Raw genomic sequence first — 19144 nt, 5'->3', positions numbered from 1 at the left:
TATTTCAAACCGTTTTGTTCCTTTAGTAGAATTCATTAGAGCTCTCTGTCAGAACACACACACACACACACACACACACACACACACACACACACACACACACACACACACACACACACACACACACACACACACACACACACACACACACACACACACACACACACACACACAGATCAGGGGATACTCTATTTAAGTCCGATCACATACAGCAGAGGGAGAGAAAAAAATGAAAACAACATTGTCTGAAACGTTAGTAATTATTTTTGTATGCGTGTCTCTGACATTTTGTCGACATAAGTAAATAATTGAGTATTTCTACTGGTAAAGTCCAAAGAGCCCAATTACGGAGGGTTAATATTGCTGCATCGTGTAAAAACATCCTTTTTTAATACTGAAGGAATATTCAAATGGCTCGCCTTCATTATTCAAATATATTAGCAAAGTCATCACAGGGGGAAGAGAAGAGGAGATGGGGAATGATGCCGCTAGGAGACAAAAAGAGAGAGAGAGAGAAAGAAAATCAATAAACAAGGGTCAAATCTGTTCTATAAGTTCTTGTTTTGTATTGTCTTAATGCCAAATTCAAGGACTCCCGAATACATTTACCACTACAAATGTTAAGGCGGAAATATATTCACATTTTCTCAATATTACATGTTTGTTTACTTAAAACATTATAGCCATGATCATTTTGGAAATATGATCAATGTTTTTCTATCTATTTGTCAATTTCCTCTAAATGATAATGGTTTAGTTGCTCTATATCAGTTCTAGCTGTTCACACGGACCCAGTAGCAGTTAGCCACTTGATTGAAACAATAGCGACTCAAAGCTAGTTCAAGAAACACTCTTGTCTCTTACTAAATACATATGTTACTAGATCAACGTTGGGCAAGAGTCTCTCATTCACCAAAATCCCACGGCTTTGTAAGAAACACAGCAAGGAAACAGAATCGGACAAATAACATTTCAAATTTAGCGAGGAGGGCAGGGGGACTTAATGTCTGCTAGAGGCAGCGTTGAGTGACATTTGATGGGTTTATTTTAATACGCTTTTATAGATCTCTATTGTGGTGCTGTGTTTTAAAAAAATCTGTTTTCACGGTTCACTCTGGGTGTTTGTTATTTAACAAAGAAGGAAGCTGGGGCCGGGGCGGCCGGTTAGGGCCCCATGGCCAGGCCCAGTGTTTGGCTCCAGTATCACAATTCGTATAGCCGTACAAAGTCAACATTGACAAAGAGGTAACACATGTCGAGGTATGCTCGAAATTCGCCTTGTGCTGTGATCCGAAGATTCGAGGGCACACACACGATGTCAAAAAGAATGCATCCTATATCCTATTGCTACAGGCCACAGTAAAGAGGGGAGTTAGGGGGCTCTTTTCTTGCTTCCATGCTAATTTGTCCCTGGTCGATAGTGGAGTTGGCATGCATGTTGTCTGAATATGAACATATGTGTGCAAGTATATGTGTGGTGGTGAGCTTGTGTGACTGAATGTATTTTTTTGCAGTCACACTGTGTGTGTACTATGTGTGTGAGTGTACTATGTGTGTGAGTGTACTATGTGTGTGAGTGTACTATGTGTGTGAGTGTGTACTAGTGTGTGTGAGTGTGTACTAGTGTGTGAGTGTACTATGTGTGTGTGTGTGTACTATGTGTGTGTGTGTGTGTACTATGTGTGTGAGTGTGTACTAGTGTGTGTGTGTGTACTATGTGTGTGAGTGTACTATGTGTGTGAGTGTGTACTGGTGTGTGTGAGTGTGTACTAGTGTGTACTATGTGTGTGTGTATTAGTGTGTGTGTGTACTAGTGTGTGTGAGTGTATGCAAGAGCCAGTTTGTTTGGTTTTTCCCTTACTTCAGCACATCTGAGAGAGCTTTTCTGGAGCTCCAGAGCCCTGTCCAAACAAAGATGGCCGAAGGACGGGAGGGCCGAGGGGTGGTGCTTTTTTTTTTCTCTTTGAAAAAGGGGACAAAAAAGAGCCCTGCGAAAACCGGGAGGAGAGAAAACCGAGCCCCTGAGAAAGGCAGCTGGAAACACGAAGTCTTGTGGTTTCTTGTCTCCCCCCTCCACCCTATCCATCTCTTCATCCCCCTCCCCCACTCTCCCCATCTTTTACCCCCCCTCCCCCCCTCTGGTCCAGCTGCACTTAGATGAGTCTGCTTGCTTCGTCCCCCCCCCCCACCAACCACCACTGCTGCCAGGACGAGAGAGAGTGTCGCAGCTGGTAATACTTACAGCCTTTACCGCGGTAACGCATGCGATCCATTAGGGCCAGCAAGGCCCCGACATGTTGTTGCTGCACCAGTCCCAGGCCGTGTTATTGTTAGGATGTGGTAAAATTATAAATATGGGAGGCAGGAATCAGAGTTGAGGGGACGGAGGGGGGTAGGTTGGAGTAACATGCCACTCGTTAAGAGCTGTGCCACTGGCGCATGTTTCATGATTGGGTGGCAATAAAAAAGTCTGTCACAATTTGTTCAGATAATGACTTAATGCTAGAAGCCTGGAAGACACACAAACATATGTCGAGCGAGTCGTCGATAGCTTTATAATTGCTAAAAGGAGCCCCCCTCCAGTTCTTATAAGGTGGACCGACGGAGGGCCCCTGGGTGGTGGGTTGGTAATTTGGTCGGGTCGATTTACAGGATGGCAATCAAATACCTGGCAACCAACCATCCTCCCTGTTGCATATGTTGAGTCTGCTTCACTGTGAGTTTTACAACTTGTAACTCCAGTGCAGCAAGTCATTCAAGCCCATAGTCGTGGATTGGAAGTTGAAGTTGCCCTGCGGGTGTGAAGTTCTATAGAGAACTGCAATGTTTAGATACTGAAATACTGCTATGCATCGCCAAGACTAAATATTAGTGTGCACTTGGCACTTTTGGAGAGGTTCGCTGTCGTAACAGGTCCTCCTATCTCTTTCTCTGTCACTCCCCTTTCTCTCTCTCTCTCTCTTTTTCTCTCCTCTCTCTCTCTCTCCACCCCATTTCTCTCTGTCTCTCTCTCCACCTCTCTCTCTCTCTTTTTCTCTCCTCTCTCTCTCTCTCCACCCCATTTCTCTGTCTCTCTCTCCACCTCTCTCTCTCTCTGTCTCCACTCCTGTCTCTCTCCCCCCTTTCTCTCTCTCTCGTGGTGACTGATCTGTGACACCGAGACATTGTCTCACCTCTACTTCAGTCCCTCTATCTGTGAACTTTGTAAAGGCAGATAAAGAAGTAAGCGCGCAGATGGACTTTCCTTTAGTCACAGGCTACATTCCTCTCCTTCTCCGTGTGGCTGGGGTGTGGGAGGGACACTTGCACATTTGTCACTGCACTAATGTAGCCATGGGGTTTGAGTAGAGTGCAGAGTCTCTCTCTCACTAGCGTGTTTCAGTGGTGTGTGTATAGTCTAATGGAAAGAATGCTTACCTTGGAATAGCAGGATCTGAACCGGGGACCTCCTGTACGGATCAGGAGCTGGCATCTCACTATGCAGGTAATTACAGACAACAGCTGAGACATCCAGTAGTTCAGGGCTTTGAATGGCATGGTAACATGGAGGTGAGGACATGTCATCTGAATGTCCTGAGGTCAAAGGTCAGATGGAACTTGGCTTGGGACTGGACGTTTTAAATGAATGACCTTATTTGGATTATTTTCGTGCAAGCTTGTGTTGATGTCATAATGGAACGGTCATTACGGAGTGTCCAGTGATACACCCAAAAAGTGTTTGTTTGTGGTTGTGAATGATGTCTAAGGACAAAGTCCTCCTGATTCAACATAGCTTGTATTACCACAGCTGGTCTGGGAGGAAACCCAGGTGTTTAGATGCTAATGTCTACTCTGACATATTTGTTTGCACATAGCTCCTCAGAAAGAAACAAATATTGCATCGTGGGTCTTGAACCCCGACCAATCAATAACATAACACACGGTAGTTTTCAGTTTATACAAAACCCCCCACATACATAATCTGGAGATTACTTACAAACAATTAGAACAGGCTTTTGGCTACGAAAAGAAAAGGGGCGAAATACAAAATATTAAACTATTTGCAAGATTAAATCTAGGAGCTCTTCCAAGACTTCTCAGGTTTGGTGGGGGCTTGGAGTATGAATTAGGAGTTAGGAGCAGAAGAGTTTGTGTGTGTGTGTGTGTGTGTAGTGTGTTGGGGACCGGCGCGCTGACTAAAAGTTCACCAGGGGAGTCTCCTGTCCCGGCCGGCTGTCGTCAGGTTCCCGTCAACCGCCTCCCTCCTTGTGTGTCCCGTCGCCCACGCCAACAACCGTCGACAACGGAGAAGTCCCCTCCTGGCGGGGTCGCCGAGGGTGCGAGATGTTTAGGCTCTGACTAATACCTCCCGTGTGTGTGTCCAGTGTGTGTGTGTGTGTTTAGGAGAGAGAGCAGATGCTGCTGGTCATCTCTCCCCCTCTCACATACACACACACTTTCATCCCTAACACTCCTCCACTCCGCCAAAAAACATCCCCTCCCTCCCTCCCCTCCTCCCTCCCTCGCTCCCTGCTTTCTTCACCTCACTTCTCTGGACCTGCTACTGCTCTCTAGCACCATGCTGGCGGTCACACTGTGTGGTCGTGTCACTCCTTCAGTTACTCCCAGACTCAGCCTAGCATGTTTTCATACCATATGCAGTACAGTTGAAGACTATAGCACGCATATACTGACTTATTGCTAGGCTTCATGTGTAGAGTTACAATATAAGACTAGAGTATGACTAGTATGTCATAAACCTGTTCTTTTGAATTCTGTGACTACATGTCACCACTTCTCTCGAGGTCACTGTCTTGTCTCTGCAGGTGTACGTTAGTGGGTGACTTTGTTTGTGCCAGATTTGACTAAACCACTGATAGTGTGTTGGGTAATCAGTGCAGGTGTCAGGGCCTGCAGAGGAGACGTGTCGCCCTTATCTGGTGAGGAGGGACACTCTCTGATAGGCTGAAGGTCGGGGGGGTGGAGTCAACGCAGGTGTGCGACACACAACTCTGTCCCCCTCCTCAACACTCCTCCTCTCCACTCAGTTTTAGAGAAGGATCAGAAAATGTGTTAATTATTCATTCTTGTCAATAAGGCTGCGTTTACACAGGCAGACCAATTCTGATCTTTTTTCACTAATTGCTTTTTTGACCAAACAAAATATCAGAATTGGGCTACCTTTGTAAATGCAGCTTGAGAGATTTTAGATAACCTGAAAAGGCATCGGTTCGGTAACATTATTGGTGGAATTTCCCCCCCAAGTGCTTTTAGAATCTGTATTTTGTTTTATTGTTAATCTTTCAAAGGGAGTGTGACTGTGTCTGGTTCCAACTTTTAGTAATTGAAGACTCCTTTATAAGCGATCTGAGTCTAAGGAACTTGAATGAGAGTCAAAGTCCTGCTATTTGGAGGGGAACTCCACTCTACAATGTGCAGTTCTATTTCACTTGTGTTAGTTCCTGTACATTGAGTAAGATAATGGAGACAGAACTCCCTGAGTGTACTCTGTGATCAGGGTTCCTTCTATGTGTGTGGTTTGTAATCAAGGGACTACCTTATTATTTTGTACATTGAACAGTAACATGTTCAGTAAGAGTAGAAATAGCAGGTGAGAGCTATACTCCCTCCCTCTGGAGTCGTTTCATGGGAATTATTTTTCTGCAGACTCAATTCTTTGTAGTTGTTTTTCTCCTTCCTGTTGTGAGTGTGAGGTATCATAAAAAAACACCCAGTGTGACTTCTATGCAAAACAAAATCAGACATTTAAAAAGAAAATCACATTTTCCTGTAGCATTTTCTTAAACACACTGAAGCCATACATCTCTCCTTCTACCTTACACTGATAACTCTTCACTGTACGCTCTACACCTGTTGTATTCGGCGCATGTGACAAATACATTTTGATTTGATTTGAATAATAACTCTACTAATAACAAATGTATTAATAATGTATTAATAGTTTATTAATACTACCGTTCATTACCAACAACGTATTATACATTCTGTTCAGAGTGCTCCTCTTGTACTGTGCTCCCTGCCTGGCCTGTCCGTCTGTTTGTCTGTGTCCATGTCCACCATCTGTGGGTGAGGAATGCGGCGAGCCAGACAAAAGGATTGGCAGAGTCCTCTCTCCGTCTGTACTCCCAGTGCCTCCAGATAGCTATAAAACACCTGGACAAGACCAGCAGGTGACGGCAGCAGGCTAGGGGGGTTAGGTGGGGGGAGGAGATATAGATCAGTGACAGGCCGTCCCATATAGCTAGGCCGTCCTCCCGCCCCTATCCAGAACCTACTCACCCCTTCCTTACCCTACTTCAACCTTATTCCTCAATTTTCCCCCTTGGCGCCCTACCTCTCCTCCGGTCTCCACCCCCCACCCACCCTCCTTTGCCCTACCAACAATCCACCCTCCACCACACTGGCCCCCTACCTACTGTATAGCCTGCGTCCATCCCTCCACCCCTCCCTCCAAGCCCTCCTTCGGCTCTTTGAACTCCACTAGTATCTCTGGACAGTGCTGTCACTGGGCACATGGTTTGATCTCTGGCTTTGAGGAGAGCCAAGAGGGACCATGGCCTGGGCTGGTCTGAACACAAAGAGATTGTCCACTCCTCTCTCTCTCTCCCTCTGCTCAGAAATGTATACAAGGGAGGGAGGAGATCAATGGAGGCTCCCTCCACCACTCCTCCACCTGATATGATTAACCCCTCCCTGTTTGAGCTGACATCACATTTGTATCTATCTAGTATGTTAGCTGAGAGCAGTAGAATGACTGGTGAGGATAAGCAGATTTGGGGATTTGCCATTGAACTGTCCTCTAACTCTGTCTCTCTCTGTGTGTGTGTGTGTGTGTGTGTGTGTGTGTGTGTGTGTGTGTGTGTGTGTGTGTGTGTGTGTGTGTGTGTGTGTGTGTGTGTGTGTGTGTGTGTCTCTCTCAGTCTCTGTCTTACACAATAGGATAGCCAGCTGGGTCCTTTCATTATGAAGCATGACTATCCTGGAATACACTCAGACTCACCAAGTTTCATCATGGATCCCATTTTACCTACGTGTCTTTGAGAAGTGTTCACATCACCCCCAAAATATCTGTCTTCCTGTGACTCCCCTTAGCCACAGTAAAGGAGAATACGTATCAATAGAACAATCTGGTTTTGGGGGACTACAATCTCACACGGTAGATCTGTTAGTGGGGGTATACTTTCAAAATACTGTGAGTACTTTCAGCTGACAAACACAAATATTAGGTCTATAATAGTTCCAAGTTGAGGTAGGGTATTACTATATTTATGAATCTTTGGGGTATATATTTGTTCTCATATATCCATATATGTAAAAGAATAATACTGAAAACCACTAGCAACAGATGACAACAAGTTCTAAATCAAAGGTAAAATGTCTAACATCTCAACTTGGTTTTCTAGCTTTTCTTCCAAGCCGGTCAGTACCGGCTTTCATTTCATTGTCACGGCGTCGACAGGACAAAAACATTGTCGCTGTCACGTCTCTCCCTGTCTCTCCAATACCCATGAGGCCTTGCAGTCTGTCTGATGTCTCAGAACTGGCATGTGGCCCGTCCGCTGTCATCTCCGTCGTCTCAGGTCTCCAGAACACTAGGATCTTAGTCCAGGACTCTGGGGACTCTATACGGGCCGTATAGGTTCGCTGGTATGCCGCTTGGCCACTGTGCTGTCACAGCTGGCGATGAAATCCGATCAAGTATGGCATATAAGGCACAACAGGAATGAGAAGGGCGCGCCAAAAACATCTGAAATTCATCTGTCTTCATCTTTCCCCCTAATCCCTTATTTCTTCACGTGTTTATTTTATTCTCGTTTTTCTTTCTTCCATTATGGTGTTTCTCTGCTCAGATGTAAGCAGTGTTGTGCTTAACATAACTTGAGAGAGGGAATGAATGTAAACAAAGTGTCTAATTGGCCTGACTTGATGACAATTAAGGTGGGGGGGTAGATTAGGGAGCAAAAACAAAAAGACATGGACAGACTGACCCTACATGGGAACAACAGACAGGGTTATTCCTTTTTCTATTTGAAAGGGAAGAAAGAAAAAGAGGGGTCCCAGGTGAACACAGGAAAACACATGCTTCTCTTCTTCTTCTTCTCCTCCTTCTGTAATCCACCGGAGACTCACGCCCCATTTGGTTTGCATTAGCATAACTCTGGTCCCTCTGCCCCGTGTCAGAGCCCAGTCGCACAGCTGCATATAGGACAGGGACCTCTGTCATTGCGGCTGCGAGCCGTGGGGCTCAAAGCAAACCAGAACTGACATGGAGGACTGGTGTTGTGCTGTGGGGATTTCAAAGGCAAAAGGAGAGGCCTGTATTCGAAGTTGACTACATTTTCCCTTTCCCTTGTAACCGGGAGTTTTATACCGAAAGCCTGCGAACAAATGATTAATCGTTGTTTACTCAGCAGCATTTTGGAATTGGAAGGAAAGAAAGTTCCGTTTTAAGTCAGACCCAACAAATAAAGCCAAACAAGCAAAAATGTGCCTCTGAATTTGTGGCGTGCTGCGTCTGCTACAAAGACCTCCTTTATCCCACAGTTTTATTTGTCACCTGGTTTCAATATGGACTCTGTGAAGTCCTGAGACTATCTCTCCGAGAGAGAGCCAGGGCCTGCTTTATGACACGCACCGTGCCTGCTTTCCCTGCACACGTTGGACACACATTTCTGGCAGGAAGCAGACAGCGTTTCAGCAGCTAACTCATGGATGAGATGGTATCTTGCGGGTGGAAGAGAGGACAAGATGCTCCCAGTGTTTTACAGTGACCTGTGCATACACACACACAGACAGACACACACAGACAGGAATCTCATTTAACTCTCGGCTTTGCTTTACTCTCTACCAAAGAAATGTGGTCTGTGGTTCCATGTTCAACATGGGTAAAGGTTTCAATTAAATCTGAGACAGGGAACAATAACCATCCAGCCTCTCCCAGCTGGCCTGGCTGGCTTCCCTCTGCATGCATGGAGGACACAGTGTGGAGGAGTGGAGTTAAGGGGTGGACTTTTGGGACGGGGACAAGTGGGGATTTGTACTGTAATAGAGGACGCAAAGGGGCTGTTAGGGAGTGGACATTTGGGACGGGGACAAGTGGGGTTTTGTACTGTAATAGAGGACGCAAAGGGGCTGTTAGGGAGTGGACATTTGGGACGGGGACAAGTGGGGTTTTGTACTGTAATATGGGACGCAAAGGGGCTGTTAGGGAGTGGACATTTGGGACGGGGACAAGTGGGGTTTTGTACTGTAATAGAGGACGCAAAGGGGCTGTTAGGGAGTGGACATTTGGGACGGGGACAAGTGGGGTTTTGTACTGTAATAGAGGACGCAAAGGGGCTGTTAGGGGGTGGACTTTTGGGACGGGGACAAGTGGGGTTTTGTACTGTAATAGAGGACGCAAAGGGGCTGTTAGGGGGTGGACTTTTGGGACGGGGACAAGTGGGGTTTTGTACTGTAATAGAGGACGCAAAGGGGCTGTTAGGGAGTGGACATTTTAGGGTGGGAGTGGAGTTGGACATTAAAAAGGATAATGAAGGTTTCAGAGTTGACATTGAAATAGGTCGAGGGTTAACGGAGGTGACATTTAAAGGTGTCATATAATAACGAAGTTGACAGTGAATATAGATGTCTCTACGTTAACAGGACAGTGCTGAGGCCATAGGAGTTAACAGAATGGACATTGGAGAGAAAAAGTCCCCCATTCCCCTGCTGCTCATTTTTCTACTGATTCAGGATGTCCCTCCCCACAGCACGCACACACACACACACACACACACACACACACACACACACACACACACACACACACACACACACACACACACACACACACACACACACACACACACACACACACACACGTTCACCCCCCTCCCTGTGTCCTTTCCCTCACCGTCCCCCTTTAGCAGTGAGCTAGAGAGGAAACCCTGGCGAGACACTATAGTGACTAATGCTCCAGTATCTGGCCAGCCAGCCTGCTGATAACACAACCTCCCGCTCCACCGCAGGGCTGCGGGGACCAATATGAACGACTGTGCAGGACCAGACCCAGCCCAGATCAGCTTCAGTCCAGACCCTGGCCACAGAGACACCAGAGAGAGAGAGAGAGGGGGAGGCTGGGGAGCTGCATCATCAGAACCCCTCTATCTCCTTCACTCCCATCCTCTAGTCCTGTTAAAGGACAACTTTGTTTTACATTCACATCCGCTACTCCCCTCTTGTGTTGTAGACAGTCTCTAGTGTAGGTATGAACACACACTGCAAATAATCTACACAAATAAAATAAAATGTTATTGGTCACATGCAGATGTTATTGCAAGTGTAGCAAAATGCATTGGCTTCTAGTTCCGACAGTGCAGTAATATCTAACAAGTAATCTAACAATTCCCCAAAAACTACTTAATAGACACAAATCTAAGTAAAGGAATGAAATAAGAATATATACATATAAATATATGGATGAGCAATGACAGAGCGGCATAGGCAAGATGCAATAGATGGTATAAAATACAGTTTATACATATGAGATGAGTAAATCAAGACATGTATACATTATTAAAGTGACTAGTGTTCCATTTATTAAAGTGGCCAATGATTTCAAGTCTGTGTATATAGTCAGCAGCCTCTCTGTGCTAGTGATGGCTGTTTAACAGTCTGATGGCCTTGAGATAGAAGCTGTTTTTCAGTCTCTTGGTCCCAGCTTTGATGCACCTGTACTGACCTCGCCTTCTGGATGGTAGCGGTGTGAACAGGCAGTCTCTAGTGTAGGTATGAACACACACTCCAAATAGTCTAGACAGTCTCTAGTGTCGGTATGAACCACACTCCAAATAATCTAGACAGTCTCTAGTGTAGATATGAACCCACACTCCAAATAGTCTAGACAGTCTCTAGTGTAGGTATGAACACACACTCCAAATAGTCTAGACAGTCTCTAGTGTAGGTATGAACACACACTCCAAATAATCTAGACAGTCTCTAGTGTAGGTATGAACCCACACTCCAAATAGTCTAGACAGTCTCTAGTGTAGGTATGAACCCACACTCCAAATAGTCTAGACATTCTCTAGTGTCGGTATGAACCCACACTCCAAATAATATAGACAGTCTCTAGTGTAGGTATGAACCCACACTCCAAATAGTCTAGACAGTCTCTAGTGTCGGTATGAACCCACACTCCAAATAATATAGACAGTCTCTAGTGTCGGTATGAACCCACACTCCAAATAATATAGACAGTCTCTAGTGTCGGTATGAACCCACACTCCAAATAATCTAGACAGTCTCTAGTGTCGGTATGAACCCACACTCCAAATAGTCTAGACAGTCTCTAGTGTAGGTATGAACACACACTCCAAATAGTCTAAACAGTCTCTAGTGTCGGTATGAACCCACACTCCAAATAATCTAGACAGTCTCTAGTGTCAGTATGAACCCACACTCCAAATAATCTAGACAGTCTCTAGTGTAGGTATGAACACACACTCCAAATAGTCTAAACAGTCTCTAGTGTCGGTATGAACCCACACTCCAAATAATCTAGACAGTCTCTAGTGTAGGTATGAACACACACTCCAAATAATCTAGACAGTCTCTAGTGTAAGTATGAACCCACACTCCAAATAATCTAGACAGTCTCTAGTGTAGGTATGAACCCACACTCCAAATAATCTAGACAGTCTCTAGTGTAGGTATGAACACACACTCCAAATAATCTAGACAGTCTCTAGTGTAGGTATGAACACACCCCCCAAATAATCTAGACAGTCTCTAGTGTAGGTATGAACCCACACTCCAAATAATCTAGACAGTCTCTAGTGTAGGTATGAACACACACTCCAAATAATCTAGACAGTCTCTAGTGTAGGTATGAACACACACTCCAAATAATCTAGACAGTCTCTAGTGTAGGTATGAACCCACACTCCAAATAATATAGACAGTCTCTAGTGTAGGTATGAACACACACTCCAAATAATATAGAGTGTGTTAGCCAAGAGCAGTAGTAGGCTGGTGACGAGAGGCAGATTATTTATCTCTCTTTCTCCCCTTCTCGCTCTCTCTTTCTCTCTCCCTATCTCTGTCTCTCTCTCTATGTCTCTCTCTTTCTCTTTTTCTCTCCTTCTCCAATCTTTCTTTATCTCTCTCTCTCTCCCCCTCTATCTCTTTCTCTCTCTCCCTCTCCTTCTCTCTCTCTCTTAAACCTGTCTCTCTCTCTCCCTCTCCCTCTCCTTCTCTCTATCTGTCTCTCTCTCCCTCTCCTTCTCTCTATCTCTTTCTCTCTCTCTCTCTCTCCTTCTCCTCTCTCTTTAACCTGTCTCTCTCTCTCTCCTTCTCCTCTCTTTCTCTCTCTCTCTCTCTCTTTAACCTGTCTCTCTCTCTCTCCTGCTCCTCTCTCTCCCCCCAGTGTCTGTTCAGCAGAAGATGTGCCCTTCTCCTCTAACTAGCCTGTAATACTTCAGCCTGTCTGGTTAATGGGGAGATATGAGAGGTGCTATTAGGCTGCTAGGCTAGCGTAATAAGTCATTGATTAGAAGGCCTTGTCACAGCAGCAGCACAGCAGACACCAGGGCTCTAATTGCTATATTAGACGACCTCCTTAACTATCTCGTCAACCATCACACAGCCCCAGCGTGTAAACAGGGGGGTGCATGTGTGTGATATTTCATTTTATCTCTAGCTGCCGCTGTTTTATAAAATGGCTTTAGCAAGTGGCAATTAGGATAGCGGACTGTGTTGTTGTGTCGTGTAGCATTTAATGCTGGTTTGAGGAAAAACGGACAACTTTGACCTCTGTGTTGGGGTTAGTTTTTGTGTTGTAACATGATAGGAAGTGGAGATCAGATTGTTTTGAGGAAGTAGTAGTGTGTGTAATAAATAGAGAATCGGCCGATGCCAAATCCAACCTGTTAGCAAACAGGACAAATCCAACCTGTTAGCAAGCAGGACAAATCCAACCTGTTAGCAAGCAGGACAAATCCAACCTGTTAGCAAGCAGGACAAATCCAACCTGTTAGCAAGCAGGACAAATCCAACCTGTTAGCAAGCAGGACAAATCCAACCTGTTAGCAAGCAGGACAAATCCAACCTGTTAGCAAGCAGAACAAATCCAACCTGTTAGCAAGCAGGACAAATCCAACCTGTTAGAAAGCAGGACAAATCCAACCTGTTAGCAAGCAGGACAAATCCAACCTGTTAGCAAGCAGGACAAATCCAACCTGTTAGCAAGCAGGACAAATCCAACCTGTTAGCAAGCAGAACAAATCCAACCTGTTAGCAAGCAGGACAAATCCAACCTGTTAGCAAGCAGGACAAATCCAACCTGTTAGCAAGCAGAACAAATCCAACCTGTTAGCAAGCAGAACAAAAGAACAAATCCAATCTGTTAGCAAGCAGGACAAATCCAACCTGTTAGCAAGCAGGACAAATCCAACCTGTTAGCAAGCAGGACAAATCCAACCTGTTAGAAAGCAGGACAAATCCAACCTGTTAGCAAGCAGGACAAATCCAACCTGTTAGCAAGCAGGACAAATCCAACCTGTTAGCAAGCAGGACAAATCCAACCTGTTAGCAAGCAGGACAAATCCAACCTGTTAGCAAGCAGGACAAATCCAACCTGTTAGCAAGCAGGACAAATCCAACCTGTTAGCAAGCAGGACAAATCCAACCTGTTAGCAAGCAGGACAAATCCAACCTGTTAGCAAGCAGGACAAATCAAAATAAACACTTTGGTTCAGCTCTCATGTAGAGCCCGAAGGGAGACAAACAACAGTAGCAGAAAGCAAACCGGCACCCTCTACAGATTAGCTACATGGTTGAAACCAGAGGGGGTACCTGATTTACGCTACACCTGCGATAGACAAGCAGTTTGACACACTAAAGGTGTAATCCCCGTCCCCACCTTGCCAAAAACTAAACGATGTCCCTGTCTGCCCAGATGCCAACCTGCTGGGCAGATGTGGTGGGATTTGGTGTAATTTGATGGTTAATCTGGGATTAGCTCATGTTCACTTTGATACCTACCTCCTGCTAATCTGGTTTAAAACACCTAGGGGATTTAATCCTATTACGGTAACGGTAATGTTATGGTCACGGTCATGTTACAGTGGAGTGGCACTTTATACTTGACGTACTGCAGTAAAATGACATGGCTAATACCGTGTGGCATGAGGGATTACATGTAGTCATGGTTACAGCATGTCATTCTGTTTGATATTCAGTCCTACGAAACGTTGACTGCTTGTATTACAGTACTGAACAGGTACAATACACTAGCAAAGGTTAGAATGTTACTTGTATGTATAAGTGTGTCCTTGATGACCAGTGATGACATGAACACTGGTTCCTGTGATTGTGTTACTGCTGTCCCTCAGTGATGATATGAACACTGGTTCCTGTGATTGTGTTACTGCTGTCCCTCAGTGATGATATGAACACTGGTTCCTGTGATTGTGTTACTGCTGTCCCTCAGTGATGATATGAACACTGGTTCCTGTGATTGTGTTACTGCTGTCCCTCAGTGATGATATGAACACTGGTTCCTGTGATAGTGTTATTGTGGTACCTCAGTGATGATATGAACACTGGTTACTGTGATTGTGTTACTGCTGTCCCTCAGTGATGGTATGAACACTGGTTCCTGTGATTGTGTTACTGCTGTCCCTCAGTGATGGTATGAACATTGGTTCCTGTGATTGTGTTACTGTTGTCCCTCAGTGATGATATGAACACTGGTTCCTGTGATTGTGTTACTGCTGTCCCTCAGTGATGGTATGAACACTGGTTCCTGTGATTGTGTTACTGCTGTCCCTCAGTGATGGTATGAACACTGGTTCCTGTGATTGTGTTACTGCTGTCCCTCAGTGATGATATGAACACTGGTTCCTGTGATTGTGTTACTGTTGTCCCTCAGTGATGGTATGAACACTGGTTCCTGTGATTGTGTTACTGCTGTCCCTCAGTGATGATATGAACACTGGTTCCTGTGATTGTGTTACTGCTGTCCCTCAGTGATGGTATGAACACTGGTTCCTGTGATTGTGTTACTGCTGTCCCTCAGTGATGATATGAACACTGGTTCCTGTGATTGTGTTACTGTTGTCCCTCAGTGATGGTATGAACACTGGTTCCTGTGATTGTGTTACTGCTGTCCCTCAGTGATGGTATGAACATTGGTTCCTGTGATTGTGTTACTGCTGTCCCTCAGTGCTGGTATGAACACTGGTTCCTGTGATTGTGTTACTGCTGTCCCTCAGTGATGGTATGAACACTGGTTCCTGTGATTGTGTTACTGCTGTCCCTCAGTGATGGTATGAACACTGGTTCCTGTGATTGTGTTACTGCTGTCCCTCAGTGATGGTATGAACACTGGTTCCTGTGATTGTGTTACTGCTGTCCCTCAGTGATGGTATGAACACTGGTTCCTGTGATTGTGTTACTGCTGTCCCTCAGTGATGGTATGAACACTGGTTCCTGTGATTGTGTTACTGCTGTCCCTCAGTGATGGTATGAACATTGGTTCCTGTGATTGTGTTACTGCTGTCCCTCAGTGATGGTATGAACACTGGTTCCTGTGATTGTGTTACTGCTGTCCCTCAGTGATGTGTAACTGCTGATGGGGTGTTTTCTGCATGGGTTCTTGTGAAATATGGGTCATCTGCATCATGGACTACGACCTACGACCCTGTGTGTGTGTGTGTCGCGTCACTGTCACACTGCCGGTCACAGGCGATAAATCAGCTGCAGTGAGATAAGAGAGTGTGTGTGGTAAATTGGTTAAGTTCCTAAAGTGATTCTGGGAAATGACTGTAGTGTAAGATGTGTGTGTCACGATGTGTGCTGAGAGTCGGGTAGTTCAGGGAGTGAGTGTTTTAATAAATAAACACAACATAATACAAAATAAGAAACACGGACAACGCACAGACATGACACAGAAACAATAACGCCTGGGGAAGGAACCAAAGGGAGTGACATATATAGGGAAGGTAATCAGGGAGGTGATGGAGTCCAGGTGAGTCTGATGACGTGCAGGTGCGCGTAACGATGGTGACAGGTGTGCTCCATAACGAGCAGCCTGGTAACCTAGAGGCCGGAGAGGTTGATGTAACGTTAGAAGAGATCTTCACCTTTTAGTTTTGTGATGACTCTCTCTGTGCAGAGAAGAGCGGCAGACTTATTCTGAAGTGGGGCTAAGACGCACGTACTTTATGGACACGCATGTGCACATGCACACACACCCTCGTGCAGACGCACGTACTTTATGGACACGCATGTGCACATGCACACACTGTAACGGCTGTCCTCCTCCTCTTCGGAAGAAGAGGAGGAGTAGGGATTGGACCAAAGCGCAGCGTGGAATGTGGACATAATGAAGTTTATTAAAGTAAAGACAAAAACCGAAAACACTTCAACAAACTACAAAATAACAAAACGACGTAGACAGACCTGAACATGGAACTTACATAAATACACGAAGAACTCACGAACAGGAACAGACTACATCAAACGAACGAACAAACAAACCGAAAACAGTCCCGTGTGGTGCAACATACACAGACATGGAAGACAATCACCCACAAACAAACAGTGTGAACAGCCTACCTTTATATGGTTCTCAATCAGAGGAAACGTCAAACACCTGTCCCTGATTGAGAACCATATAAGGCTAATTACAAATGACCTAAACATAGAAACACAAAACATAGAATGCCCACCCCAACTCACGCCCTGACCAACTAAACACATACAAAAATAACAGAAAACAGGTCAGGAACGTGACACACACACCCTCGTGCAGACACACGTGATGACAAAGAACCTTGGATATGATTGTGATTTTCCTGTCAAAATAAAGAGGCCGCAATCATATCCATCATCTACTATAATACACATCATTCCCTTTTACAAGCGTGGTTGAATGTTTTCCTCTGTCATTTCTGTGATTACACAAGATTTTACAGCCCTAAGCAGTCTAACACAGAAACACAGACTTTAGACATTTGGGATCGACTCCACATCCTTTTCACCAAACGTGAAACATACAATCCGCATGCTGTTCAATCAGTGCTATTTCTACCAAGTTATTTATTTATGTTATCAACACCTCAGGCTCCATTCGGTCTGTGATTCAGGATTGTGAGTCGATGGCTACAATAATATTGGAAGGAAAAATGTTAGCGCTGACTGGCTGTTTTAGAATGAAACTCTTCCTGGAAAAGGGATGATTTCCATAGCAGGGTCTCGCTACGCTAATACACTACAACCACAAATATTCCCCCCTCCCCTTTAAGCAATTTGTCTTTGAAGACCGAGAGGGATTTCGATGTAATTATTATCATTTATCAATTTCATCTTTTAACATAACAATGGACTGATAAGGCAAGGGGTGCCAACATTGATTATTATCCATTTTTGGCTTTTGGGGATTTTTCCTCCCTTCTTTTCCCCCCCCTTTTCCCTCTCTCCCTCATTCCTAGTACAGAGTCCTCTATGCCTTCCAGAATTCGTGTCAATGAGAAATTTGTGGCTTGGAGCTGTGTACATTTGGAAGCCTCTAACACAGTCATTTTTCTAAATCCTTGTTCATGGTGGATATTGTTGGTATTTAATGTGGTTACACAGACCCCACAGAAGAAGGGTGTGAGGCAGACCATATGCCAACTATGTTTAGCTGTCAAATATTACATTTCCATCAATGAAACCAACACTATAAACCTCCACCATAGAGGTGTGAATTAGCCTAGCATTTAAAGCAACTTCCTGTAAAACAAACCTCTTCTTCCTGTAAAACAGACCTCTTCTTCCTGTAAAATGGACGTCTCGACCTGTAGACTTTGAAGCACTTATGATTGACAGTGATGCCTTATCAGACCAGTGCTTCAGATTCTGGTGGACTGAGTTGGACTCTCCTGACTCTCTAGACACTTAACCTCTAACTGCTAAAAGCTTTTAGGGGTCAGCTCCAGTTCAGCCTCTAGTATTGAGGAATGGTGACTTAGTCAAAACAAGTGAGATATTCAATGAGGTGAAAAGAAAGGAGTTTCTGTCAGTTCAGGTGGGGTCAGGTTATGAATTCATTAAATCATTCATATTAGATAACACAAAGGGTATTGTGGGAAATCTGGTGATAGTCAATTCGTCAGAGGGATTTAACAGGGACTGACAGAGGAAATTAATATTACAATTGTAATATTAAAATGTAATTTAATAAACAAATTGTACTATGCTGAAACAATTCAAAGCTATTGCAGTACATAAATCTCTTTGAGAAATGAGCTCTCTGTGTGACTGTGCGTTGATGTGTTACTAGTGTACATCTGTTACGGTGTCTATCTGTGAAACCCTTCAGTTCTCTCTGTGTGACTGTGAGTTGATGTGTTACTGGTGTACATCTGTTACGGTGTCTATCTGTGAAACCCTTCAGTTCTCTCTGTGTGACTGTGAGTTGATGTGTTACTGGTGAACATCTGTTACGGTGTCTATCTGTGAAACCCTTCAGTTCTCTCTGTGTGACTGTGCGTTGATGTGTTACTGGTGTACATCTGTTACGGTGTCTATCTGTGAAACCCTTCAGTTCTCTCTGTGTGACTGTGCGTTGATGTGTTACTGGTGTACATCTGTTACGGTGTCTATCTGTGAAACCCTTCAGTTCTCTCTGTGTGACTGCTTGATTGATGAGTGCTCTGTAGCCTGAGCTCTGTCCTCTCCCTGCTCCCTCCATCTCTCTCTCTCTCTGTCTGTATGATCAGTTGATTGACATGGCCTTCCTCTCTCCCTCTCCCCCTGTGTCTCTACAGGCCATTCGCTGCACTCTGGTGAACTGCACCTGTGAGTGTTTCCAGCCAGGAAAGATCCACCTGCGTACATGTGACCAGTGCAAGCACGGCTGGGTGGCTCACGGTAAGAGACGGCCATTTTGAATTCTGCCGACCTACTAACCAGGGTGATGGGAGTCACTGTGTCCAAGATTATCTGTACAGTAGTTGTAATATGAAATATTACTACATTTTATTTACAAGAAGATCGTGTGGTATGGTAGGAAATAATTTCAACAATAGTGTATATCTGCAATATTGCAATAGTTTATCATATTAGTCTCTCTCTCTCTCTCTCTCTCTGCCTCTTTAGTCCTGTGAAGTTATAT

At 44.8% G+C, this 19144-nt stretch overlaps 1 protein-coding gene across 1 annotated transcript in view; it reads left to right on the top strand.

The window, feature by feature from the left end:
* The window catches only part of bnc2 (basonuclin 2), a 148735-nt gene that overhangs the window by 51924 nt on the left and 77667 nt on the right, over window positions 1–19144 (top strand). The window contains 1 exon segment of the mRNA XM_038981923.1: window positions 18798–18900. Coding sequence (XP_038837851.1) covers window positions 18798–18900 — 103 coding nt within the window.

This window comes from Salvelinus namaycush, chromosome 42 (genome assembly GCF_016432855.1).
Source record: "Salvelinus namaycush isolate Seneca chromosome 42, SaNama_1.0, whole genome shotgun sequence".
NCBI classification, from domain to species: domain Eukaryota; kingdom Metazoa; phylum Chordata; class Actinopteri; order Salmoniformes; family Salmonidae; genus Salvelinus; species Salvelinus namaycush.
The sequence above is the reverse complement of the archived record's forward strand: the minus strand, read 5'-3'. Positions and strand labels throughout refer to the sequence as shown.